The 26,152-nt window shown below is 43.3% G+C and overlaps 1 protein-coding gene and 1 long non-coding RNA gene across 2 annotated transcripts in view; one reads left to right on the top strand and one right to left on the bottom strand.

Moving 5' to 3' along the window:
• Nucleotides 1–25,036, bottom strand: part of SNX30 (sorting nexin family member 30) — a 50,672-nt gene extending 25,636 nt beyond the window's left edge. Inside the window, exons 1-2 of the mRNA XM_050328774.1 lie at nucleotides 24,792–25,036; nucleotides 6,361–6,549 (exon numbers count right to left, since the gene is read on the bottom strand). Of these exons, the coding sequence (XP_050184731.1) occupies nucleotides 6,361–6,549; nucleotides 24,792–24,953 (351 nt within the window). The 5' untranslated portion in view covers nucleotides 24,954–25,036. The remainder of the gene's footprint in view (nucleotides 1–6,360; nucleotides 6,550–24,791) is intronic.
• Nucleotides 1–26,152, top strand: part of LOC126646975 (uncharacterized) — a 70,290-nt gene that overhangs the window by 15,196 nt on the left and 28,942 nt on the right. The window lies entirely within an intron of this gene.

The raw sequence follows: 26,152 nt of genomic DNA, 5'->3' as shown, positions 1-26,152 counted from the left end.
CACTACAGACATCCCTGGCAAGGGTGAAGCCAGACACACCTTGCGGGGGGTCTTCATCCCCAAAACTGTGCAGCTAGCATGAGACAAAGGACCTCTGGCTTTTCAAGCACTGGAAATCCCAGCAATATGAAAAATTATTACTTTGAGCTGATGCACTAAGATCTATTTGTACTTCATTACATGTTCTGCTCATATAAACTTTACAGGAGAAGTCTGTAAAGCAAACAGAACCACATTACTCCCTTGGCAGTTACAAGATTGCAAGGAAGACTGTGTGAGATATTCATTCCCAAAACAAGACTATTTTAACTATCAAGAACTAAAAGTAAAGATATTTATTGACTTTGTTTATTCTACGACGTGAATTATCCGCAGGAGAAAAAGCATTTCACCACTGCCCTATATTCCAGAAGCGACGGGCTTAGCACACTCCTTCAAGTCTAAAAGATTAGAACATAAGCCACTGTGAGGTTTGATGAAGGACTATTTTTGTTGATTTCCAAGAGGAAGAAACTAGTCTGTTTACATTAAGTTTGTGTATGCCTAATTAGATATATTAGTATATTAAATTAAATCTTTTAAATTTTATTCTTTAGGGCAAGAAGTCAAACTTGCCATTACAAGTTTGAGGAAAAAAGAAAGTATACAGAGAAACTGCTGGCAAGTGTTTTATCTATTCCTTGAGCAGACCCTAGCCTGGCACGCTGACTGCGTGGGGCTGCTTGCCCAGCACATACTGCAATTGTCTAAAAGCACTCGTGAAACTGTGTACCAACTAGGAGAGTCTGCTAGAGAGCCTGGTAGCAGTAGCCCTGACTAGAATGTAGATGGTCCTTATTGTTTTGTCCCATACAGAGCTATACTTATTTGCAGCATCAAGACCATCTTGCAATGAATAGTCTGTGCACTACGTGCCTACAGCAAGATACCAAAACCAGCACATTCTGGGGAACACACCAGCAGCTGTTGAACAGGCTCTGAGATCAGCACTTGGTTGCTTTGCTACTCCTACCCACTACAATTGCCTGATAAATTCCAGCAGACACTCAACCTTTACTTCCAGACTGAGAGCAATTGCCACATATTTGGAGAAAGTCAAGTAGCAGCTTTTAAATGCAATCCATCTCTTCACTTGCTTTCTGGATGGTTCAAACTCTCCAGTTACTGCACTTTACTCCCAGCAATCACCACTAGGGATCCTGTACAAGTTCTAGATCAGAAATCTCTTCCTCAGGGCAAGATGGCAGCCTTAACATACTAGTAACAGCACAGTAGCTCTAGTATACTATAAACAGCATGCTAATGTGTTATTATCTGTGAAATAATTCAGTTTCTAGAAGAGGAAGGCATAAGAGACAGAAAAGAAGAAATCAGGATAAGCTCCTCCCTCCTTTGACCTACTAGCTATGGTTAAGCAATATACAGGTTAGTCCTTGGACTAACATAACAAATGCTTACCAATGGAGCAGTTGTGTTTGTAGATGAGGTGCTACCAAGATGTAGATATCCACTGCAGATTTGTGCTTTACTCAGCCACATCTTAGAGTAACACCAGCTTATTTAATGTGTTAGAGTGCCACACTAGAAATTAAACTTTTAAGACTTCATATAAATGATTTTCACTTGTTTTGAGTAACAGACTGAATGGCATTAGGGTAAAACAAGATAATTCATGCACATACAGACAGCACTCATCAGCCAGTAGTGCTCACTGCATTATTCTGTTAATTGGGAAGCTGTAACTTAGCCTTGCAACCTGAAATAAAAAAAAAAGGGGGGGGGAGTGGGAGAGGGCAATTATTTAGAAGAAGGGATAGCTTTTGTGAACTGGCAGTCAGTGCCCAAAAGCCTCTTAAAGGAGACCTGACAGTGAATGAATGAGAGGAATGAGAATGGCTACACACTACAGTATCTTATCCTGTATCATGAGGATGAAGGTAAAGTCTACCATCTGTTAGCACTGAGAAGCTTATTAACCAGTATTCTGCTAACAGTTAAGGAAATCTGTAGAGGTACTCTCTAGGAGTAGGAAAGCAGTGCAGAAACTTTACATTAGTTACTGTTCACCCCTAGCAAACTGCTCCTACTGCCTTTACTTCACAAGCAGAATTGCAAAGTTTTCCATATATCGAGTTCTGTTCCTCAGAGGGAGGCAGATGAAAATACAGAAATACCAGCCTTTCAGTGTTTACTGTACAGGCTGTCAAATCTAGACAGCAAATAAGCTTTTCAAAGATTATTTGGGCAGAACATAAAGGCCCTTCAAGGTTTTAACGACACCTCACTAATGCTGAAAGTATTTGGATCTCATATGAAACTGTTCATCAGCTTAGCACACGTAATTTTTTCCAGACTGCACACAAAAGGGAGGAGGGTCTTGCCACGTCCAGGGACAGTGTTGAAGAACACATTCAGTGCAAACAGCTGCAGATGCAGCTACAGCCACAGCCCCCGGATGAGCTCTGAGTGGTGGGAGCACCAGGCAACAGGCTGGGAACTGGCATCAAACTTTACACAACAAAGGGCCCAGGGACCTGTGGCCCAGCTGGGAGACCAGACACAGAGACACAGCAGGGGCCATCGACCTCGAGGACTTCACACGTGTAGACTGTAAAGGTATAAAAGCCCAGGGTTCCTTTGTTCTGGGTCCCCCCTCAGAGGCACCAGCTCAAGCTGTTATTTAGTTATTGCACCAAGATTAAACTATTTTAAGGATCCAGATGTCTGAGACTCAGTTATGGGAAACTTGGGGCCAAACTGGTACAGAAAACTTGGTCTGTGTGAGTGTGGGGTGTCTACATGGGAAGGGGCCTCAGTTCCAGCTCAGGTGGATCAAGTGTGACTGCCAGAGTGGCTCCTGGATGGTCAGACAGAGAAGCTTCCTTTAACAGACAGCAAGTGAAATGTCTTTGTTTCTAACACAGTTAAATTCCTCCTGCTTCCTTAGTAGGATTGGATTCATAAATCTCATCTCACAAGGACATACATGTCTGCCAAAGGAAGCTAAGAAATGTATATGGCAGACCTCACCCTCCCAAAAAATAATAGGCAAGACATTTGCAGGAATTTACTGAAGATTCCACTAAGTCAGCACTGCAGCATTCTGGGCTCAGTTTTACTTGCTGGAAAGTAGGCAGAGTTACAGACATTTTTACCTCTGTTGCTGGAACAGTTTTGACTTGAGGCAGTATTAAGGCAATCACCAGGTCTCTGTCTTGTGTAAGATTCTTGTCTTTCCTGGAAGGAGTTAGCAGCCAAATCTAAAGCTAGCCTGTGATGACTATACGAAAGTATTTTTGTACCCTAGTTCTAGTCTCTTACTCACTAGACTTGATCGCAGATTCCCCTTCATGTTACTATTTAAGTTTGGGGCAAAATCTTCAACTAGAAAAAAAGGAGAATGGCAGAGGGGGGAAGGGAGCAAGGCTTGTCTTCAGCACTTCAGCATTTCTTTTGCCTTGAATAGTTAAGCCTGTTTGAAAAACAGAACTCATCCCTTTCATCTGCTCCTCTCTACGGAATCAGGCTGTTTCATGTGCCCAAGTAATCTACCCAATGTGTGCACTGGAAACATGAGGAAAAGGACAGGAAAGCAAAAACAAGACTCCAATATTGACTGTTTTGAAAGACTCTTCCTTCAAGCCTGCAGAGTAACTGCACGACTGAGGAATGGCACTCAGCTGTTCAGACCTCTGTGGGAGAAGGCACAGAAGGCGGCCTTGCCATTCTAGAAAGTACAGTGAAAGTGAAGTTAGAAGTACACTTACTTATGTTTCCTTCAGGAGATATGATTACACAAGGGCAAGCTTCCTTCCCCTCCCCTACTCCTCCCCCACAAAGATCTGCTTGACAAAATCCCCCTAGAACTCACAGCAGTCTATCGGAAGAACACAAAGATGAATCATCAAGAACACCCAAGACACTTCAATCATCACAATCAAGACCAATTAAGTTCAAGCACAAGTTCCACCTGCCTTTATTAGTTTCACTAGCCTCCCTATATAAGGAAACTGCTGTTAGCAAGAAGAAAACAGGATATGAAAGTGTCAAGACAGTCAGTTCTGAATCACTGTCCTTGTTAGTCTGAGGATTCCAATTACATTCTTTAAATGTGTTTGTCCAGAGAACAGGTTGGGGAGAGCTACCTGGCTCTTACTAGGAAGCCATGAAAACAAGAGACATAAGGAAGATTGAGTAAACTCTAAAGTTTTCTTCTCAGCTTCTCTGCAAGCCACTGTTTTGCCCCTTCCTCAGTCAATGCCACCTGCTGACAAAGGTATTAGCAGATGAAAAGTCTGGGGCATACAGAAGACTTCTCCCTTTTTTTTGTTGTTATGATGAATACAAACTAGACTGTGGTCAATCTTCACTCTTCCCCAGGCTGGTGTCCTGTCACAGTCACAAGCACACGTTACAGCATTAGCTTCCCCTCTTGCACCTCGTGCTGCTGCTTTTCTGTCTTCAGTATAACTCATTCTATGACCTTTAGAGGTCTTGAACCCCTTTCCTGCAGGGCTGAAAGGGAGGTGTTGGGGCAGCTCCTCATCATCCTCTACAGATTATTCCTGTGCAGTGTTTTTGCCGTGTTTAATTACTACTTTCAGCTGCAATGGCTAATTGGGCAACTAACTTGGCATCAAAGAAGCCTTGTTTGTAGGGCAAGAATGAGATAGGCCATTAATACTGTTAGTCTTCTTAAACAACGGTAGAAAGTGCTAGAGGTTCTGACCCTAGAGATTAGTCAGAATTTACAGTAATAATAAAACCAAAGAGGTGAGAATTTCGTGCTGATTGAGAAGAACAAATCATGCGCAGTTTCATAAGAGCATTGCACTGCTATGATATAGCAAATTTATGTGCTACAGTGAGATCCCAACTAAAACAAGTATTAACGCATGGGTAGGTAGACATGCAAAATCAGAAGTACAGGATGATTTTTTTAAATGTAAAAAAAAAAAAAAGACACTGTTGGGTAATACATCTGATCTAAATATGGTAAATACCTTAGCCACAGTCCAGAGTTCTGCTTTAAGAAGGAAGGGAACCTTTGAACATAGGTTTCCAAGCATAGGAATATTATTTGGGTACCACTGTATACACGTATTTTATATTTATGGAATAACCAGTTCTTAATTTAAGAGAGAAACAATGTCAGCCAATTTTAGCCATTTGCCTATGGAAAGCTGGATCTCATTTTCTGAGATGCATCATTCCTTCTGATCAAGTAATAGCTGAAGGCTAAGTTGCTCCAAGTAAAAAAACAAAACAAAGAAGACTTTCCCACAATACTTTTTAGCATTTTTAGTAGTTAAGATACAGTGTTTCTTGCAAGACTCTTAGAGCAAGAAGAAATGACAGGACTGTGTTAAGTGTGTAGCAAGAGGTAGTTACTGTTTTAGAGAAACTATATTTTCACATGTACTGCCTGGAACTTTGGAGTAGACATTTTGAGAAAAAGTTATCTGTGGCCTGTAAAGACTTCCTCATCTCAAAGGAAAATATTCTCTCCAGTGTATACTGCCATCTAGGTAGGCCAGAGGAATGTTAATCTTTTTGGACAAGTGGATCAAGTATATTACTAGTGAAGTTACTCAACACTTTTTGCTTTAGGTAACCACAAGAGCCCAAAACAGATGTCAGCATCACCTAGGAGCTGATGACAATGAGCTCATTAACAGAAATCAAGATTTCAGTTGTGAATGCAGTGAACTTTTCAGATCATTCTTCCTGTTAATATAATAAGATTGTATTAATGACTGAACTACAACAGATGCTGAAAAAATCTCTAGCGTATTTCTTTTGGTAGGCAGTAGTGTTCTTATGCTATTTCAGTTTTACTATCAGCTGTACAGTCTTCTGAACCAGCAACTGCACCGAAGCCAGTTTATAGCTGAGGATCAAGATTATGATTTAATTAAGTGACTGACAGAGAAATTGTGGTAAACACTTAAAGCAACAAGCTTAAAGCATTTCAGAAAAGGAGAGACACAAAAAAGCAAGATGATTAACAGTGAATCAACAAGGCACATTCCCCTTAAGGGAACTCTAACCAAATGGGTGTCAGATTACTAAATGAACAAACTTTAAAGTTAATGAAAGAAACTGGCCTTGCAAGTTTACAAACAGTTTTATTTAGGACTCAGAGACCAAAACATTTAAGCTGACACATTAAAGGTTTTTTCACAATTTCATACACTGAAGTAACAGATCTGCTAAGAGAGAGAGGTCTTCAACATATTCAGAAGGTAGCAAAAGACAGTAAGGATAAGAAAATACAATGCAAGATACAAATATCCAGAACAGGCCCTAAAATGATTCCATAAAGAACAAAGTACCAGGAAAGAGAATGTTGCTTTGTACCTTTGTTGTAACCCTGTACGTGATATACGTCTCCATCGTGCACACGTGTTTTTTGGGATCATCAACAGTTACAAAGAGGTCTCTAGTTTCCACATCCAAGTCATCATCCAGCTGCAATCTGTTAAGGAGAGATGAGGAGGAGGCTGGGCTAGAAGTGTCCACAGGTGTGCCATTAGGCAGACTAAGATCCTGTAACAAAGAGGAAAAAAAAGGAAGTTTTTAATAAGTTTAACAGATTCAAGGGAAAGCACTGTATTTTCAAAGTTTCTGACAAACGTCAGTGAAACTGAGAAGTTTCACTGATATATTACAAGGGCTATTTACTTCAGCAGCTCCAAGGATTGCCCTTTTCCAAGACACCTGAGCAATCCCCTAAGTCTGGGCTTTGAGTATTAAGTTGTTCTACAAGTTGAAGAGAAAGCAAATTACCACCATAACTCCCCTTAGTATGGTGCAACCTGCTTTCTATTCATAAGGAAGTAGAAATATTGCTGAACCAACACCTCCTGGTGAGACTGAACTAACTTAGACTCTGAAAACAAGTTGGCTAGGCAAATCAAGAGACCTACTTATAAGACAGCCTTCAGGCAAAGAGGCAACAGTTCAGTTGTCTGGAATGCAGTCAGCATTTGCCTCTGGAGATTCTGACAGTAGAAGAACGAGGGCAAACTTTCATCAGAGGTTCTCCATCTAGTCCATTAACATCCAAACACACTGACAGCAGTCAGAGCCTGAACTGCCACCACTGCACTACAGGACAGTCACTAATCACATCCTTCTGCACCAGTGTCTAGGCACACCTCCCTTTTGGAGTTCTAAGGCTAATGAAAACACTACTTTTTTCTGAGAGAGGTCGTCGTTCCCATCCTCCCAACTCCAAGAGTATCATCCAGTGCCTTAGGAAGACAAAGGCTAGAAGATCCATCAAGTGTCTATTTTAGAAAGAAACATACAAAGGTTTAGGAAGTCTGCAATTCCTTGAAACAGACTGGGCAGAAGGGGGGAAAAAAAAAAACAACCAACAAACAAAACCACCAAGAACCCCAAAACACCCCCCACTCACCTTATAGCTAACTTGATACATTTCCACACCTTCAAATCTCACACTTGAATACAGACCAACTACTCCATTCCAGTGGTTACTCCACTTGCATAAATATCACAGTAACTTCTCATGTTCTCTGTTCTGGTTTTGTAGTAGAGGGAGCTGACAGCATACGACAAGTTGTACAGAGTGCAGGACAGGAATTTCTGACAACAGTATTAAAAAGTCCTAAAGATCCATGCCTCTTCTTATCAGAGAAGAGGGGGGTTTTGTTTGCACCTTTTAACTAATAGCACAGGAATAGATTTATCCACAGAGTGACTTCCGTTGTTGCTACACAGAGAAACAACACTTCATCTAAGCACCACAGTAACTAGAATTGTTTTAGTTATACAATTACTGCTTAGCCCCAGCCTCACACAGTCTTTAAGTGGCTAAACAAAACATGCAATCTTAGCAAAGTTATCATGTTTGGGTGAGACCATCTCTGTTCATCAGTCCTCTTTTCTTTAAAGGTTCAGAATTACAGGTAACAGCTTCAAGGTAAAGCTCCTTACAAAGGTCTGCCTTTGACAACGGATAAGAACACAGCTAAGTTCCTACTAGTCACTGTCAGAAATGCATCATGGGAGTACTCAGATCTCACAGACAGCCATCTGTCTGTTGCAGGACTGCAGAACTGGGCAGCGCTGCTCTTCACCTTGAGGGCCGCTTTATGAAGTAGAGAAAATAACACTTTAGCCTAGACATTTTGGGAAAGGGTGATCTCAACTATCGTCTACTAACAGACTTTAGATGCATTCTCTCAACTAATACAAATAAGTGTCTGCCAACAGATGAGCGGTTTCAGATCTAACTCGCAGGGGAACAAGACCAGGAAGGTAGGCACTCAAATGCCCTCCTAAGGAAGTAAAAGATCAGGATGAGCATGGCACAGCTTGCCAGCTCAGACATGAGATAGACAACTCTAAAGTCCACAAGAACCTGGCTCAGACTCAGTATAGCAGCAGCATGTACAACAGGAAGAAGTAATGATACAATACCTCTGCAGATAAGGAGTGCTGTTGAAGTTACACAAACAGAATAAGCAAAAGACAGGATAAGATTAGCAACAAGAGATGACTTCAGAAAATGAGCAGTTCAGCTAGACAGGAGAATTAGGCTGAGCAGACTGAAAAGCAAAGCAAACCCTGGGATACCACAGTAGCTGCACACAAATCCATTTCTGTTTCCAAAAGGAAAAGACAGTTCATCATTGCCCATATGCAATAAGCATTAGCTTATGACAAGTTGTGCCAGAACTGCAGCTAGTCAAATTATAAGCTTCCAGTATGGAAATGAATTACCTTGCAGAAACAGCTTAAGCCTAGTTGCATAGAAGATCCCAAAAGTTTGTAACAAAATTCTTCCAGAAGACAGTTTAAATGTGATAGAATCCGCTTAAAATACAAGAACTCAACTTCACCTGGAGGAAGGACCAAAGATGGGGCTTGCAGCCACTTGCATGAAGTTACCAACTTTCCTCACCAATTCTGTTAGTGGGTAATAATATCATACTAGCATGTCTTGCACATTTTAAGCAGGGCAGAAGTCTGTGAAGGCTTGAACTGACTTCACTGTACTTGAGTGTGTTCTTGCACTCATGGGTACTGTTAAATGTCTCAGGTCTTAAAGGCTGTGACAGTTTTACCTTGGATGAAACACCCGAGATATAGATCAGGTAAAGCTCCTATACCATCTGTGGTTCGGATCAGGAGAGCTGCCAGCTGTGGTGCTGGGGAAAGGCATATGGTGTGTACACTGTGCTATACTGCCTCATCAAGGACAGCAGGATTCTCCCTGACAGTCACAGCTCGCATCATACCCTGCTGCTTGGCTAGTTTTCAGTACATGAAGGCCAAGTTAGAAGCTAACTATTTCTCCTTCGTAATGGGAGGAAATTCCTAGCCAAGTGCACCAGGAACATTACTTATGGCTGCTGAACCCTCATTTAACAGGAAGAAGGATCAGTTGACTGAAGTCTTACGTTATTGCTAGAAAGAAGTAGGCTATGAAATGTCACAACAGAAGACCCATCAATCTTAGATGTCTCAAGCTGTTATCCTATCAGCAGAAAACCTCCTTGTCATATTAATTACCACTGGCTTTCTTTCATGGGATTTGGATTTTTTTTTTTTTTTTTTGCAGTTGGAGAAGCAAGACTGCAACATCTCTGTTAGTCTGCTTTTACTACAGAAAGACGAGCATGTCCTGCAGTGCCTAGAGGGAAAGGAGATCTGCAGCCATTTGTGCTTCTACCTGTTGGTATAGCTATCATACCCACAAGCATCTCAAATACTGGCTAGTGTTATCTGTTTTATATAACAGAGTCTGACTTCAGTGCCAGGGACTCGAGCATCAGGTTCACCTTTAATGCACCGAGCAGCTGCCCATCTACTGTTTTAAGTACCTATCTGCATTATCAGAGTTCATCCTAGTCCAAGTCACAGCAGGCACCTAGTGCTTACAAAGCCTTTGTGTCATGGCACCTGTTACTTGCAGTACAGTCAGTCTGCCTTAAATGTGAGCAGTCACACAGCAGACAGAAGGGGAGGCTGCTTCTGGCAGCCAGGCAGATGGCGTGGAGGACACGTTTTGTCAAGACATTCTTCTCTTCTTAGAGAGCATCCATAAAGATTTCCTCGAGCTTCAAAGCTTTTTCTAAAGTAAAGAGCAAAGATCCTTAGTCTTGGTCCCTCACTTCCTCAGGGCAGTCTCCTCCTCAGGACAGTCTCATAGCTTTGTCGCCTGCTGAAGCAGGTCAGGTGAAAGTCCACCAAGGCCTGGATCATAACCTATAGCAGAAATAGTGTGCCATTCAGACCTTCAGGTTAAGTACTGGGCTCTTGTGCACAGCTGTAAAGCCACCACACAGAAGGCTTTTCATGCATCCCTTAGAAGTTTCTAGAATCCCTTAAGACATCCAAATTTATGGGTACATGACATCAGAAAGATTCTAACAGCACATGTTTGGTATCCTACAGTGCCAGACAAGTAGGAACCAACTGCCTGTGCTGGAAATGCATGAGACCTGCCAAGTATGCAGGCTGCTATCTGGAAAGGCTGTTCACATTATTTTGTTGTCTTATGATGTCTGAACACCTTGACCAGTTAGCCTGACCAGAAACAGATACTAAATCTATCAAGAAGCTCGCTTCATCCAACTTTAAAATCCAACTGAATTTTGTAAACTATAAGTCTGTATGTGAGACTTAAAATTCCTTGGAAAGTTTCCAGCAGTTGCCATCTTCTCCCAGGAGATTTTCCAAGACTCCATTTAAAGAGCAGCTTGGATCCACATAAAGTAAAACTTCAGGAGTTTGGTATCCAGTCTTCTGGATGGCGGTCTCCCCCAGTGGAGTAGTATGCCAGAGAAAGCATCCAGTACTCAACTCTTAAAGACTAAAAAAAGGTCTAAAATTCTGTAGGTATTGCTGTAGTGTCAAGTGAAGACCATACAGTTTCCTGCCGAGTTACATGCAGCTAGTCAATACTGCAGCTTCCACAAACTGAATGTTTTCACCTATCCTGCCTTAGCAAGTGTACAGCTTAACCAGACAGCTTTGCTGTCTAAGCAGCAGTCCATGAAGGAAGCAGAAGACATGGATCAGCTAGGTCTTCCCAGCACATATAAGCTTATTTCTGGAAAGGGCTAGCCCAAAACCACATGATGTTGCATGGCCATTGCTCCCATTCAACAAGTATTATGTGGTAGTAACATACATTTAGAAATGTTGCTGTTTAGAGGCAAGTGGTGCACTTAACCCCAAATATCTCTGACTAACTTGATGATCTTAGGGCCAGGCCTGTGCTGCCCCTAGAACCTCACAGCTTCACTTCAGAAGTGCTGTACATTTTCTCCTTGTGCTTCAAGGTGTTCCATTGCTTTTGCCATTCAGTTCCTAGGGATGTGACCAGAGAGAGAGTCATTTTAAGGAGACAACAATTCCACTCAACAACTGCAGCTGGTTTCTGGAACACTCTTACCTCCATACCTTCAGTACATAAGAGTAAGTCACAGCAGAATAGGAGCCGGTGACTGGAAAACTAAAGTGGTTTAGACTTAAACATTCCCAAGGACACTATAAAAGCTTACATTAACTTGGTTTTCACAGACCTGTTCATAGCACCTCTTGTCTTATCCCAGCAAGTTTTGAAAGCAGGTTTATTTTGTCTATACAGCTCTGTTCTGCTGGTCTGTACAGGTCAGCTCTGTGTAGAAAGAAAAAGCACTTTTCTATCCTCCAGTACATCTGGATCAGGTCATTTGTGACTGTCAGCACAGTATCCTATTAGAAGACCTCACTGAGCATATGTATAGTGAAATCTCAGCCTACACAAGACTATTAACCAATACCAGCTAGATGGAGACCAAGGGAAAAAAAGGCATTTACTTCCCTTTATGTAGGTTCAGTTTCACGCTCTATCAGGCAGTAGCAACCTTTGTTTATTAGAGGTCACTTTTGTTTCCTCACACATCTGAGGTAAATTTGAGATGCTACATGTCCCTGCCTCTTGCACTTCATTTTGGCCAGCTATTTTAAGTGGGGATACAGACTGCAGAGAACGGAGAATGCTGTGGAAGGGAAGGGATGATAAGAAGGTAATCCTGCTCTACAGTGTTTAAAAAAAAAAAACCCAACCAATACAACATCCCCACAGTTAAACTCCAAAAATCCTACTCATTCCCATACAGAAGGACCACATTTTTATGCTGATCCACAAGCAAGACAATACTAAGTTTTAGTTCAACAAGAAGTGAAGACCTGTGAGAATCAACTTCTAAGGCTACACCTACCCTCCTGGGAAAGGGTAAGTGGTTACATGTACACCAGCTCCTGATACCCTTCTCCAGTAAATGGAAGCAGAGTACACTTCGTGTGGACATACACACAAGGAACAAGATGACACTTTCAGAAGAGGTGTTTTCCATTACATTAAATCATTTAGAATCAGGCTGCAAGGTTGAGGCTATTTTAGGAGCAATGCTGACTAAGCTCAAATTAGAAGAAATTCCTCTTCTCTTACCTGAAAATGTGTCAGCAGAGTAAGAACAATGCTGGGTGCTGAGGACCCAAGCCCATATTTTCACCTCTTAGCCCTGGGGGGTATTACGCACCAAGCCTGTGGGCACTGCAGCACGGGGAGAAATCCCCCAAACCTAACAGGGACCTCACCTCACCTCACCTCAGAAGTTCCAGCACTACCACTGGTATTCTGCCCATCTAACCAAAAAGCCACTAGATAAAGACTGGATCAATTTGCCCTCAGGATAATTTAAACAGGTGTCCAAGTACAGCATACTGCCAAGCCATGAGTCTGATGACTTTGTTCTGGTGTTCATCACTTGAACTACTGTTTCTGCTCTGTAGGCCCGAGTTGCCTAGAGACGGGCTCCTCAGGATCCCTGAAAAGAAGTAAGAATTTGAAATGCAAGAGCTAATCACGGCATGCAGTTTTATACCACTCAAAACCTGGGAGCATTCTGGCTCATACAGGTATCATACTTGGAACAGGGCTTCTTTGCACTTTGGCTGGACAGAGGAACACTGGATCAAGCTTCACAGGGGCACCACACGCTTGACACAAGGACTTTTCAAGTCTTCTCACGTAGGTCACGGGATTCTCACCTCATTTCTGAGGTCAACAGCCAAGTTTTATAGGATGGATTATTTTACTTTGTGGTCTGTTTTCCCATAAGTCATTACAGTTAAGCTAAACAGAGCCAGAATGTAGGCACAGAAGCATTCTGGAATACAGTATTTTCAGCAAGAGCTATATCTCCTAACTCTGTTGTTGAAGTCTTTTAGGGACCCAGCTACAATATGGTTTAGTTTCAGCCTTGCTGTGCACCAGGGTAAAGGCAAGTGTCACATGAAAGTGTCAAGTACCACATCAGACTCTGTTCATAGAGTCTGGCTAAAGGTCTGTCTTCTTAAGAGGGTGTCCTCTTTTCCTAGTTTTGAAGGGGAACTATGCAATACCACACTAAAGCTAAATGTGGTTCAGCTTAGACTCTAAAAATGAGGAACATGAGTGTCATCTCACAGATGTTTTACAGCAGTTAAGACAACTCCTTCAATATTATTAATAACCCATGTTACCATACTACTTTGTGAATAAAAGGCCAAAAGCCTTTGGGGGCCAGGCATTTTGAAGATGAAATGGATTGTTATTTGCAGCAGACATTATATAGGCAAAATACAAATGTATAAGACATACTTTTGACTTACTAACTCTCACTAAGCTGACATGCACTTCCCCATATCCTTTGAACAGGAAGCAAAATGTGAGGAGTAACTGCATGCTTGTCACATCTTACAGCTCCCTTACTGTGGTAAATGTCAAAAGGTACTTTAATATATCCAGAAGATGAACTGTTCTCTTGAAATAAACAGTTCCAGATTCAAAATTAGCTTCCATATCTCTTTTCAAAGCAACTGAGTCCTTGCAGAAAGTTTTATCTTCCTAAGCAAAATGCTAGGCTGGCAACTGTCCAACAAGATTAGTTCAGTTATGTTTAAGCTGTAGAAAGTAGCAGAAAAGTGCTTGTGACCTCATGGAAAGCAAGAGAGTTTAAGATTTGGGCAGACTTGGATTGGCATCCTTTAGCAGAGCTATAGGTTCTTTCTTCTTTCTACAGTTCTCAGTAGAAGGCAACAGGCACCAACTTCAGTCTATCTTCAGAGTCCAAAGGCCTCCACAAATGGCAGAAGCTGCATGTTCTCAGAAATATGTAGGAAAGAATAGACCTTTTGAATCAAGTCTCCAGTTACTCTCCTCTCTAGCTTTGTTAAGTTCCATGTCTGTCTGCAAGGTGTTTGTTTCAGTAATGACATTTGTTATAAAGGTTCTGCAGTCATGAGCACAGAAACGTCACAACACATTTTAACGCGGTAAAAGAGCACCTCGTTAACAAACAAGTCTAACACATCCAGTGTTTTGTTTAAAGCTTCATTTTCAGAACCTGAGTTCTGATGTCCTAAATAGTAAAGCAGTAGCCAGGATTTCAGACCACAAGCAGGAAAATTTGAATCCAGTATATGACTGGGTCCTTCCCAACCCAAAAAACCAGATTTATATCTGATTACAGATGGAATAGTTTATTATGCTCATCCAAACTAAACTGCCTTCTCCTAGAGATATACAGCTTTGTGTTAAAGCTCTGCAGATACACCATGCAGAAGTTTTTTCTCCTGTTCCTCCTCCAGAAGCAGATTTAGTTTCTAGGTAGTTATCTAGGTACCCAGTCTCACCAAACTGACAATTTAGCTGAGAGCCTTTTGAGGACAAACAGTAATATCTTTTCTTTTAAAGTGAAAAGATGCAAAGAACTGGGGAGAAACAGAGAGAAGCAGCGGGAGGGAAAGAGATGATAGAGGACTGGAAATTAATGGTGAATACTTCATTTAAACAAGAAAGAATATGCATACACTACAGTGTGGATTTCCTCACAATCACTGTTTCAGATGAGCTGCATTAACATTTCCTGACAAGACCAGTGGAGGTTTCATTAGAGCAAGTCAGACTGACAAGATACCACTGTGCAAGTAAATGATGCAAAGACATTCAGAGGGAAGAATTTAAGTTTACATCTGGAAGAGCTGGAGGAGTGTGCTCTTGGAGAAGCTCTCAGACATAGTTTATGCAGGTGCAATTTAAACAATATCCCTCTATCACATTTGCTGATAATCAAGACATTTTCCAGTAGAAAGGCATTTGCTCCCACAGGGATAAAATAAAGTGCTTATCTGCTGGGGAGAAAAAAAAAAAATCTCAACCAAAACCCACACAGTATGACTGCTTCACTCCCTACTTTAGGGAGAACAACTCAGGAAAAGCAGTCATGCAGTTTTCCTCACAGTATGGAAACTATCTATAGAGATCGATGGACAGAAGAAACAAGGCATGAGATCTACAGACTAATTTATCTAGAGAAACTCGCTTTATTTAATGGTCTAGGCTTACGACAGCCGCTAAGGCGTATGTAGGTATTTAGCACACATGGCTTCAAGTGAAATATGTTCAGGAACAATCAGCACACTGGAAGTCAGCATACAAATCCCAGAGAAGTCAAGCTGATCACTGGAAATAAACAGTATTGATAAAAAATTTCAAGGGATTTTCTTGGCAACAATCCAAGACACAGCTTAATCTTGGCATTGCTCAAGATTTTCACTGACAATTCGCCTTATACTAGCATCTGAAAAGATATAGCAAAGGTGTTACTTCTACCCAGGGAATCACAGGTTTGAGTATTGGCTGGGGTAGTCTACCACTTACTATTCCCAGATGTCAGTGCTTTCACCACTGAGCTAACAGAGTGCCTGCTGCTGACACCATCTGCAGCACCGACAAGGAAGAGGCTCCTAAGCCCTTGAGCAACACCTGCTTTGCAGTGTATTCCTTTTCAAGGAACACATCACATCAATCTTACTGGAAAAGTGAGGCAAATTATGCAGACAAAGCTTAAGATAGGGGAGTTTATACTCTAAGAGGCCCTTCAGAAGGACACAAGTTTCATTCAAGCAATATAAGGCAACACTTGCCCATGAGGACAGGGCATTGAATCAGTAGAGTAACTTATTTCCTCATAGAGGAGACAGAAAGAAGCTTAATCTCTTGACAGCATTTTTGGGTTTAAGAGGCTACTAGCAAACCTCAACAGACATGCAGTACCAGTCTGCTTTTTTCAGACTTAAATTCAGCATGATGTCAGAGCACAGATTAACAACATGGATGAAAGCATGTCCTTCAGTGCTGTAAGCCATCCCATCACTAATAACACTATAGACCACTGCATGAGTAAGATTATTGATCACTCTAAGACAAGCAGAGTTTGTCACTCACAGCAGTCTGCTCTCTGTCATTTGAAGTATAATGTAGAAGTAAGTTTACATTTTACATTTTGCACATTTTCCTGCAAATTAAAGTACGACACATTTCTGCAATGTCTTTGCTCCCACATGCTTGTGTAGTAGTTGTCTTCAACCAAGATACCTAAAGCCACGAAACTGAGTCCAGCAGAGACGTATCTTCAAGGGTTATAGACACCACCACTTGTAACATCTCACCTATTGCTTATCGCTTCACAGAAGCAGTAGTGTAGAAGCTCTGAATGTGACTATAAGACAAAAATGTAGTTCTCTGGGTCTTCCTTCTTGCCCTTTTTAAAGGACATTTAAGTTGGTCTGGTATGGGAAATGCTAACTCATTAAAATAATTGCAGCTCACTGGATTTGTTTTCCCATCTTCACTTGTTCACTGCAACATCATTAGTAGCTACCTTGCTGTCACTTATTTCCCTTAGTAACTGGAAGTGCTCCACATAGTTTTTCAGTAATTTACTAATTCACAGATTTTAATTCATGGTTCCAGATGCCACTAGCTACAAGGTGGAGTTTGGAGCTTTTTTCCCTACTACATCCTAGTGATGGGAGTAGTTTTGCCCAGCCACCAGGACCTGGGGGTCTCAGCTGCACTACAAACCCAGGCTCAGGCAGTCGAGTCAGTCACAGCTTAAGGAATCAGTACAGCTCAGCATTTAAGATCTTGCTCAATGTCAGCAGAGAACCAGCCTTACTGACGTTACATCTGAGAAATACACGAGATCAATGCCATTTTGAATCTGTGCATTGTCTTCTGCAGGCTCAATGCACATGCAAGTGACAATCTCAAAGATGCAGTTCAGGTGTTGCAAGTAGATTTTCATGTAGCAGCACTGAGTCAAGTCCCACTGCACTCTAAGAGCTCTGTTTTGTCTCCTGATCTATTTAAGATACCAGTCTCTCTACTCATAGAGAGACCCACTGGCTGGGTCATGTGACAGCCAGACCATCTGTTTAAGATACCACAAGAGTAGACCACAATGCTAGAAGACACCAAGACAATAGTCTTCACATTAATGTAGGAACTGATGTCTCCCAGATCAGTGTGCCAACAGGAAACCTTCATTCTTTTATTCTCTGCCTCTCCTACCATTAATTACAGGGACATGCTGCCAGAGGCACTGATAGAAGAAGGAGGTGCCCACACAACTGTAGTAGGAGAATTTAGTTTATCAATCCAGTCCCCCCTTTCAACCCCTGAAGGAGCTCAGTAAGCATTCAGCTTCTTGGATAAGTTTGAAGCACTCTAGCACAGGCAGCCCAGAGGATTCTTTCCGACCACCAAGCATAACTTTTTCCACCATGGCTGACAAGTTATTGCCAAGACTCATCCTTCTGAAATCCATCTGAAGAACCAAGTTCCTCCACGTATGCTCTGAATATCTGTTTTCAATACTCTGTCTCATTATGTATGAAGCAATCTTGTTGAAAAGGTTATGAAAGCTGTGCAACACTGAATTCAACCTCAAAGTATACACCCTTCCCTCCATTAAATTGAAGTAAGAACCACAAAGTAATACTACTATTATACAGTAGAAGCTATGCTTTACCATAAGGAGAGATTAAAAAAGTAATGGTACTAAGACAATTATGCTGATGCAAGTGTTTGTCCCTACTCATTAGCTATCCTTCATCCTGCTCAGAAGAGAATTACAAATTCCAGAGAAATTCACTGGGAAGTTTGTTTCATAAAGAGTCCACCAAGTTTTAAAATAGTACTAGAGCACCTATGTTGTAAGATACCATTAAAACACTCTTATTCATTTCTATAAGTGAAGAACAAGTGCAAGCAGGCCCACCACTGTGCTGTTATAATACGCTTCTACACCACTAAGCTCCAGAGTGGCTAAGGAAAAAAGGAGAAAAGCATTCTATCTTTCCTTTCTACTTTTTTCTTTCTAGAAGTAAAATACTGTGGTATTAACCTATCCAAGTGCTATCACAAGTTTGAGAGATGACATAGCTACAAAGGGCAGTTCCAATTACCACCACTATGAAAGATGGGAAAATGGATTCAGCCAGCAGCTCGACTGCGAATAAAGCACTGATGGCATGCTGAAAGCCACGCAAGGTTTAAATAAGTTATTTTTACCAGGAGACTAGAAAAGAGCTGCCAGGCATGCAGGTACACAGTGCAACAGGAGAAGAGACAGAGTTCCCTTAAACAAGATGGGAACTAAACTCAGCCTTCAAGAGCCAATGGCTTGTTTAGGAAGCACGCGGCAGACAACTGCTTGTATGTAAAAGTTTCTTGGCCTAAGAAACATGGTTCACTCCTGTCTTCAAAAGGGCAGTTACAGGAAACTACAGGACAGTTAACCTCACCTCAATCCCTGCAAAGGGGATCAAGCAAATATTAGAAACCATCAGAGAGCTTTAATGTGGTTCATCTCAGCTTTAAGAAGGCTTTTAACATCTTCCACAACATCCACCTAGACAAGCTGGTGGTGCACAAGGTAGACAAATGTACAGCAAAGGGGACTGAAAACTGGCAAAACTGCTGGGCTCAAAGGGTTGCTATCCCACCAGTTCCAGCTGGTGGGCACTCATTACTGGAATATGCCAGCAGGCAGCAGTAAGACCATTTTAACATGTTCATTAATTACCTAAATGATGGAACAGGGTACATTCTCAGCAAGTGTACTGAGACTACACAACTGCGTTAGTGCTTGATACACCAGATGTCTGTGCCATCATTCAGAGGAACCTCAATAGGCTGGAGAAATGGGCTGTTGGGTACATCATGAAATTCAACATGAGGATATGAAACTATGCACTTGGCAGGAACAATCCTATGTAGCAGTACGTGCTGGATGCTGACTCATTGAAAAGCAGCTTGGCAGAATGAAGAAAAAAAAAAAACAAACCAAACCACAGCCACTGATGAAGAACTTGACCAAGAGCCAACAATTATGCCTCAAGGCAAAGAAGACTAACAGCCTGGAGATTAATAATGCTCTGGGGATCTTACCAACATGGATAAATACCTGATGGGTGTACAGAAGGAGGTGACATACTCTATTCAGTGGATTCAACAACAGAACAGGAGACAATGGGCACAAACTGGAATACTGGGAGTTTCACTTAGATGTGAGAAAAATACTTTACATTGTAGGTGACTGGATGCAGGAACAGGATGCCCAGAGAGATGTTCAAAAGACAACTTCACGGCATCCTGAGCAGCCTGCTCTACCTGAGCCAAGAGCCAGGAGGTTGGACTAGAAGATATGCAGAGATCCATTCCAGCCTCAACTTCTCTGCGACTGTAAGTTTTGCTCTCCTGTAGATTCAAACAGAGATTAACCCATCCATACTGGCATTGTTTCACAAGTTCACCAACTTCAGTTTGACTTTCTACAGTCTTCAGTCTCTCCCAAAACTGAGAATCACCTCCAGCTTCCTTTAAGAACAATACATGGTTTAAGCTCTCATCTAGTCAGAGAAGGAAGAGGTTTGTAGAAGCTTAGGCAGATCTATTTTAAGTTTTCAGATTATACTGCAAACTGGTTTCATATGTGGGTGGATAAACTTAAGAGCAATAATTATAAAATAGCAACCAAGGAGGCTGGAAGCAGAGCTTCAGACTCTCAGTATATTTTCTGGAGCTGGAGAGGTGCCAGGCTCCCTTTCAAAATGAGTGCTAAGTAACAGCACTCCAGCAAACACATCAAGTATTTATACTCGATCAGGTGCTAATAAGAAGTCCAGGAATTCACCAGGGTGGTAGCTTGGAAGCAGATGAGCATGCAAGCAAGAGTTTTCAGTTAGTAACCAGAAGTTGGTACCAGGAGTTTTAATGTCCATCTCCATGAACTATCAAATTCAAGCCATGCACTCACTGCAAGCTGCATTCCACATCACCTCTGATACCTGCTTGATATACTACCTATAAAACAGCCTTGAAGCTCACACCAGCTGTCTAGAGTTGACAACAGAGACAAATGCAAGGTATGCATAGTTTCCAAGAAGCTGAGGAATTACAGGTAGCTGGCCACATGTACAGTATCAAGTAGTCAGAGATGTCCAAAAAAGGACAAGGCAGTTTGAGTCCAAGGGTAGGAGGGATATGAAAGGTTTTGGACTGCTAGGCAAGAAACCAATGCTCTGAGTCAGAACCCTTATCAGATAGGTACCAGTCTCAAGGCAGACCATAGCAACAATAGCCAACACCACAGCATAAGGAACATATGATACAAATCTAGAGGGACCAAATCATGATACAAATCTAGAGGGACCACAGCTAGAGGACAGTGGAAGTAAACCCTACAGAACCCTCTTTCTCACTCTGCACAGCTTTGTACTTCCAACACATAGCAGCAGGTTTGCACAGCCTCAGTGAGGCTGAATCCCAACACAGCAAAATACCATCTACTTCTCACCTCTACTCCAAACTCAGCAGTCCATTAATAATATCTTTTCTCCTCAGTGTCAAAGTGTTTGTTCTAGTGCACAGAGCAGATTCCCTATCAAAAGTGACAAACTACTGCACTGGACTCAAGTATTCATGTGGAAGCAGAACTTCTTTTTTTTTAGAAAAGGAAAAAGAAGAGAAAAATCTACAGACATTTCTCTTTTTGTCTTACTCTCCTCAGCAGAGGATTTGCTCTGAAAACCAGACCTCAAATAGATTGCATGTCTTCCAAAAGCTAAAACAGCAAGACCTCACTTCTACAACTAACTCAGCAATACACTGTGTCATGCATCCTGAGGAACTGTTTTCTCCTGCCTGTTTCCCCACTTACCCGATGTTAAAAAAAACCAACCAAATAAAATAAAGAAGAAGAAAACCAAATCACAAACACTGCCAATAGCTTAGGTTCAACCTTAGCTGTCTCCTTATTTGAAAGCTAGTAAGGGTAAAGCGGGAATAAGCTGAAAAAAAATTATGGTCGAGTACCAAGACAATGTTTTATGCAATTAAACCTCAGTGGAACAAAAAGATCTTTACAGAAAGACCTGACCAATATAAAAATGCTTCAGAAGCAAGTATCTACAACTCAAGTGTTTTGTGTTTGCTGCAGCATCACTGTGAAAGTCAAGTACTTAACTAAAATGACCTTTTCATTCAAGAGGTTAAATATTGTCAAAAGTCAAGGTGTCCTGCTTCTAGAACTGCTCTATACTACAAGTCAGGATGAGTTCGCTACTGCAGACAACAAAAGCTCTGCAGCTCTGTTACTAAGATTCAGAACACTTGAGACTAGTCTACTTAGATGGCCTCAGAAAATGGCACAGTTTTTCCTTCCCTTTCCCATGACTTACTGATCTGTCAGCATTAGCCACTTTTCTTAAACAGCAACCTAAGGTTTATGAGACTTCAAAGTTACACAGCCTCTACACTCTTAGATTATTCCCATGTTTGAATCAAAACTCAAAAGGATACAAACAGGCAGGTGTTTCTGTCCTCCAGGTTTTCTCTGACTCAGGATAAAGGAGCATTCTTACTCAACAGCTCAGGAAAAAAAAAAAAAAGAAGGGCAAGAAAAGCATGTTTTAGAGAATGCAAAGCAGTGATGGCAGAGGTTCAGACACTTCAGGCTGCACATCTGTGGCAGCAAAACTTGAAGCACTGCTTTATCAGCAATCAGTCTGCCTTTACTTCCAAACTTTCTCCACTCAGAGGATCTCAGTCTTAGGTACTTTAAGGCTGCAGCAGTGTTTAGGAATTATTTGCTCAGAGAAAGCATGAGGAACCCAGAAAAGAAAGTTATCCACTTCATGGTGATGTGCCAGCTAATGTCACTAGTCCTCTTGCCAGAGGGATGTCCTAGTGTAGGCCTGGATAAGAAGAGTAGTCCATAAAGAATTTAACTGACCCAGAGCCCCTTCAAAAAGGGAGACTTCAACCAGAACTTCTGCACTATTAGTCTCCATCAGACTTTCTAGCAAGGCCCTTGGAAAGCCCAACAGAGCAGATGAGCACAGCTCCTATCAAGAATCAATAAATAACAACTGCAGAGTTTTAAGCCTAAATCAGACTTGAATGCTGACTTCCCTCTGTTACTCAACTACTGAAGCTACTCAACTGTTGAAGTAACTCAACACTGTTAGCTGATTAGTGAGCCAGCCTTTCAAAATATTAACAGTCCACCATGAGAGACTAAGACTTAAGGTTACACCATGTGGATACCCCATCCCTGGAAGTGTTCAAGGCCAGGCTGGATAGACCTCTGAGCAACTTGAGTGAAAGGTGTCCCTGTCCACAGTAGGGGGGTTGGGGACTAGGTGATTTTTGAGGTCCTTTCTAACCCAAACCATTCTATGATTCTAAGACTAGGAGACATACTAACAACCTATAATGTGGTTTTACCTATTTTACCTCCAGTTACCCTATTCATTCTCTAGACTACTCAATACACAGTTCAAGCAGTGGACGTTTACTGTTACCTTAAAGTCAGGAATACCTATTTGTTTTGCTGAAGTTTTTTCTGAGATGGGAAAGAACACTTTTTTTCTTGCCAGTGCCTGAGATATTAAGCAGAAAAAGGGACATCCCATACACAGTCGAACTGTTGGACTCCTTTTACCAGGAGGATAAGACATTTAACTTTTTCTGCTAATTCAGCTAAAGAGAAAAAAAAAAAGCAAGCTATTCTCTTCCTACTGGAAATCCTTCTATTCTTCAAGGATCATTAGCCTAGTGCCATTTCCAGGTCAACTACTGAACTACTCTGAAGTCTAAACATCATCTAACACAGATCTTTTTTGCTCTCCCCTTTAGAGTACTGCTGCGCTGCCACATGCCTACAGTACTACATACAGGTACTGGAAGATGGACTTCACCTCTATAGGTGATGGACTAATTGCACAAGAACCTTCCTACTGATGAGAAGTTAGCTGACCATAGCCTGAGGCTAGAGGAGTTTTTCTGCTCCTAGGTTGTCAGCAATACTGACATGCTTCTCAAGATATCTCAAAGCAGTAAAGCAGAGAGGAGCTGGCTTGCACTCCAAAAGCAAAGTTTTTGAATACAACTGATGAAAGAAGTTACAGGGTGTGAGTTATTCCTCAGAACACTGCTTCTCAGCAGCCATACAGCAGTGTGGATGGACAGTGAATACAGTACCACCACTACTGCCCTGCTGCAAGAAGACCTGTGAAGGCAGCTGCCAACTTCTACTGCTACAGACTGGTCAGAGAGCAATGTAGTTACATGAGTAAATCCAAGCCATCATAGAAAAAAACTTTCACAATTTCTACACCCACTTTAGTCACACATGCCTTATCTCAGCAGATCATCAACACTTTCACAAATTTCTTAGATGACGGCAGATGTTCCTGGAGAGAAGGTAAGCCTGGCATCTCATTAGAGCAACAGTGGGCACGTGTTCAAGGAGAGGGCTCCTTACATGGGCAAGAAGAAGTGCTGAATCCATACATGACAGATGCAGGCAGCAGAAGGTGAAACATGGAAGAGGCCAGGCTACCTTGACTCACTCTATAACACGGGAGTGTACCAGGGTCAGATACTGCTGACAGCCCCACAGTTGATCCATCCTGCCTAGAAACAGCTCCATGCTCCCCAGGACAACAGCCCCAGAGGAAGCACCTCTTGACACCAGCAACTCAGTAACACAAACAGCACAAACCAGCTGGCCCAGGACTGCTTATTATAAAACTCTGAGTGAATATCATCCCTCGCAGTTCTTGCTCCCAGGAAATCCTACCTTGTACGTTTCAGGAAGTCTGTCTACAGAGATACCAAGTCCTTGCAAGTGCAGCTAATGTATCAGCAGCGGTGTACTGCCACTACCGCTTTCAGTGCTGCCACTAACGAATTATCACATCCAAGGCCCACACACAGGCGGAAGGCACTTCACAAAGTCCACTAGTGTCCTATGGACATAAGCCAGAGCTAGAGAAGGGAAAGGGGGCACAGGTACTCCTGCAACAGCATCCTGTCCGTATTACAGCGCTGTGAAGGAGTGAGCAGGAGTTCAGCCTGGAAAGGAAAATCACAGACCATTTGATGGCAAGCTCGATGGTAAGGAAACAACAGCAGCTGTGCAAGATTTTTCCCCGTGAAGGCTACAGAAAGGGGACAGACAGCAAAGAAGCTGCAGCAATTCCTGAAGCATTTACACCTATCCGTGGAGGGTATGAGCCACAGGCAAATACAACCAGTAAAATACTGCCTCTCGCAACCACCTCGGTGGCAGTGGGAGCACCGCTGTCCCAGCTGGTCCCCTCGCTGCGAGGGACACGATGCCTTCAGCCCCCACAAATGGTGCCCTCTCCCACCTCGAGCAGCCCCGGGCTCTTGCAATGGATGTCAGCATCGCCCAGGGCTTCATTTCCCCGCGGGGAGACGAAGCAGGGAAAAGGGATGTGGCATGCAAAGACACGCACAGCCCTTCTGTCTCCTCTCCATGCTCTCTTTCAACAGAGAGGGTCAGAAACCCCTTCAACATCAGCGCCCCCGCCTCCCAAACGCCGCGCCCCCCTTCCCCGGGCCGTACCCTGTCGGCGATGCAGCGGGGCAGGAGCAGGTCAGGGCTGGGGGTGAGCGCCGGCCCCATCTCCTCGCTGCTGGACGTGGCCAGGGGATGCGGCATCTCCCGCAGCGACTTGGGCCCGGAGGACGGGAGAGGCTTGGGGGTGCTCGCCGCGCCGCCCGACATCGCGTCGGGGCCGGGAAGCGACTGAGGCAAGGAGGGAGGGAGCGGAGGCCGCGCCGCCTCGGCGAGGAGCTGCGGGGCCGCGGCTGGAGCCTGCCCGCCACCGCCGGGCTACGAGGAGCGGCAGGAGGCGGCGGCGGCTGCGGCGGAGGAGGAGGAGCGAGCGCAGCGTCCGCCTCCGCCGCCGCCCGCCCCTTCCAAGGCGCCATCCGCGCCACCTGCCGCCGCCCGGCCGCGGAGGGCGCGGGGCCGCCCAGCGCGCCGCGGCGGCAACAGCGCCGCCCCTGGCGGCACCCGGCGGGGCGGAGAGGGGAGGCGGCCCGGGGCCGGCATCGGGACCCGCCGAAGCCCCGGGCGGGGCGGGGCGGGCTGGGCCGGGTAGGGGGAGATATCCGGACCCTCGAAGGCCGGGACGCTGCCGCCCGCCCCGCCGGGAGCCGCAGCCGCCACACGGGGCGGCCCCGACGGCGCTGGTGTCGAACGGCGGGTCAGGCGCCAGAAAAGCCACCCAGCTCCTCGGCTTTTCCAGGCCGAGTTCGCCGACCTCAAACTGTGTGCGTGTTTGAAGGGAAGTTGTGGTAAAGTGGTGCAGGACGAGAGCTCCCCTGAAGTCAGTGTGGATGTCGCGGGAGGGTGCCTGAGATGGCAGCAGGGCTTCGGCGGCGCCTCCGCCAGGCAGCACGGATCCCAGCCGGGCACAGGAAGGACAAGGCCCTTCCCCCGGGCCTCCCTTGCGGTGGGAGTGCCTCGCAAGTCGACACAGGGAGATGCTTGCACGTAGGGCCAGCGAACCACAGAAATACGCTGTCGCTGATGGCCGTGTGTCTGCTTTCGCCGCATTTGAGACATAATGCATTTTTGTAGAGTAAGGAGCTGATAGATTATATTAAATCCTGTAGAAGTGATCCATGCAAATTTGTCATTGCATGTATCCATCACCGTGATCTATCCACATTTAACAACGTGGAAAAGGTGCTGATGACTGCAGAATAATTATTAAATATATGAAAAATAATAGTCTGGTTTAAGATAATCCTAAACAGAGAAAGCAGCTAAATTTTTCTGATTAAGTTTTTTTTTTTTTTTTTGCAAATAATGTGCTCAGCACTAATTAGACTAGTGTAAAATCATACTACATCTAGACTACGACAGTAACATGCTACTGGGGGAAGTGATGTATTACTATGAGACTGTTACAATCC

This window comes from Myiozetetes cayanensis, unplaced genomic scaffold, assembly GCF_022539395.1.
Source record: "Myiozetetes cayanensis isolate MyiCay16 unplaced genomic scaffold, myiCay2020 scf4, whole genome shotgun sequence".
NCBI lineage: Eukaryota > Metazoa > Chordata > Aves > Passeriformes > Tyrannidae > Myiozetetes > Myiozetetes cayanensis.
The sequence above is the reverse complement of the archived record's forward strand: the minus strand, read 5'-3'. Positions and strand labels throughout refer to the sequence as shown.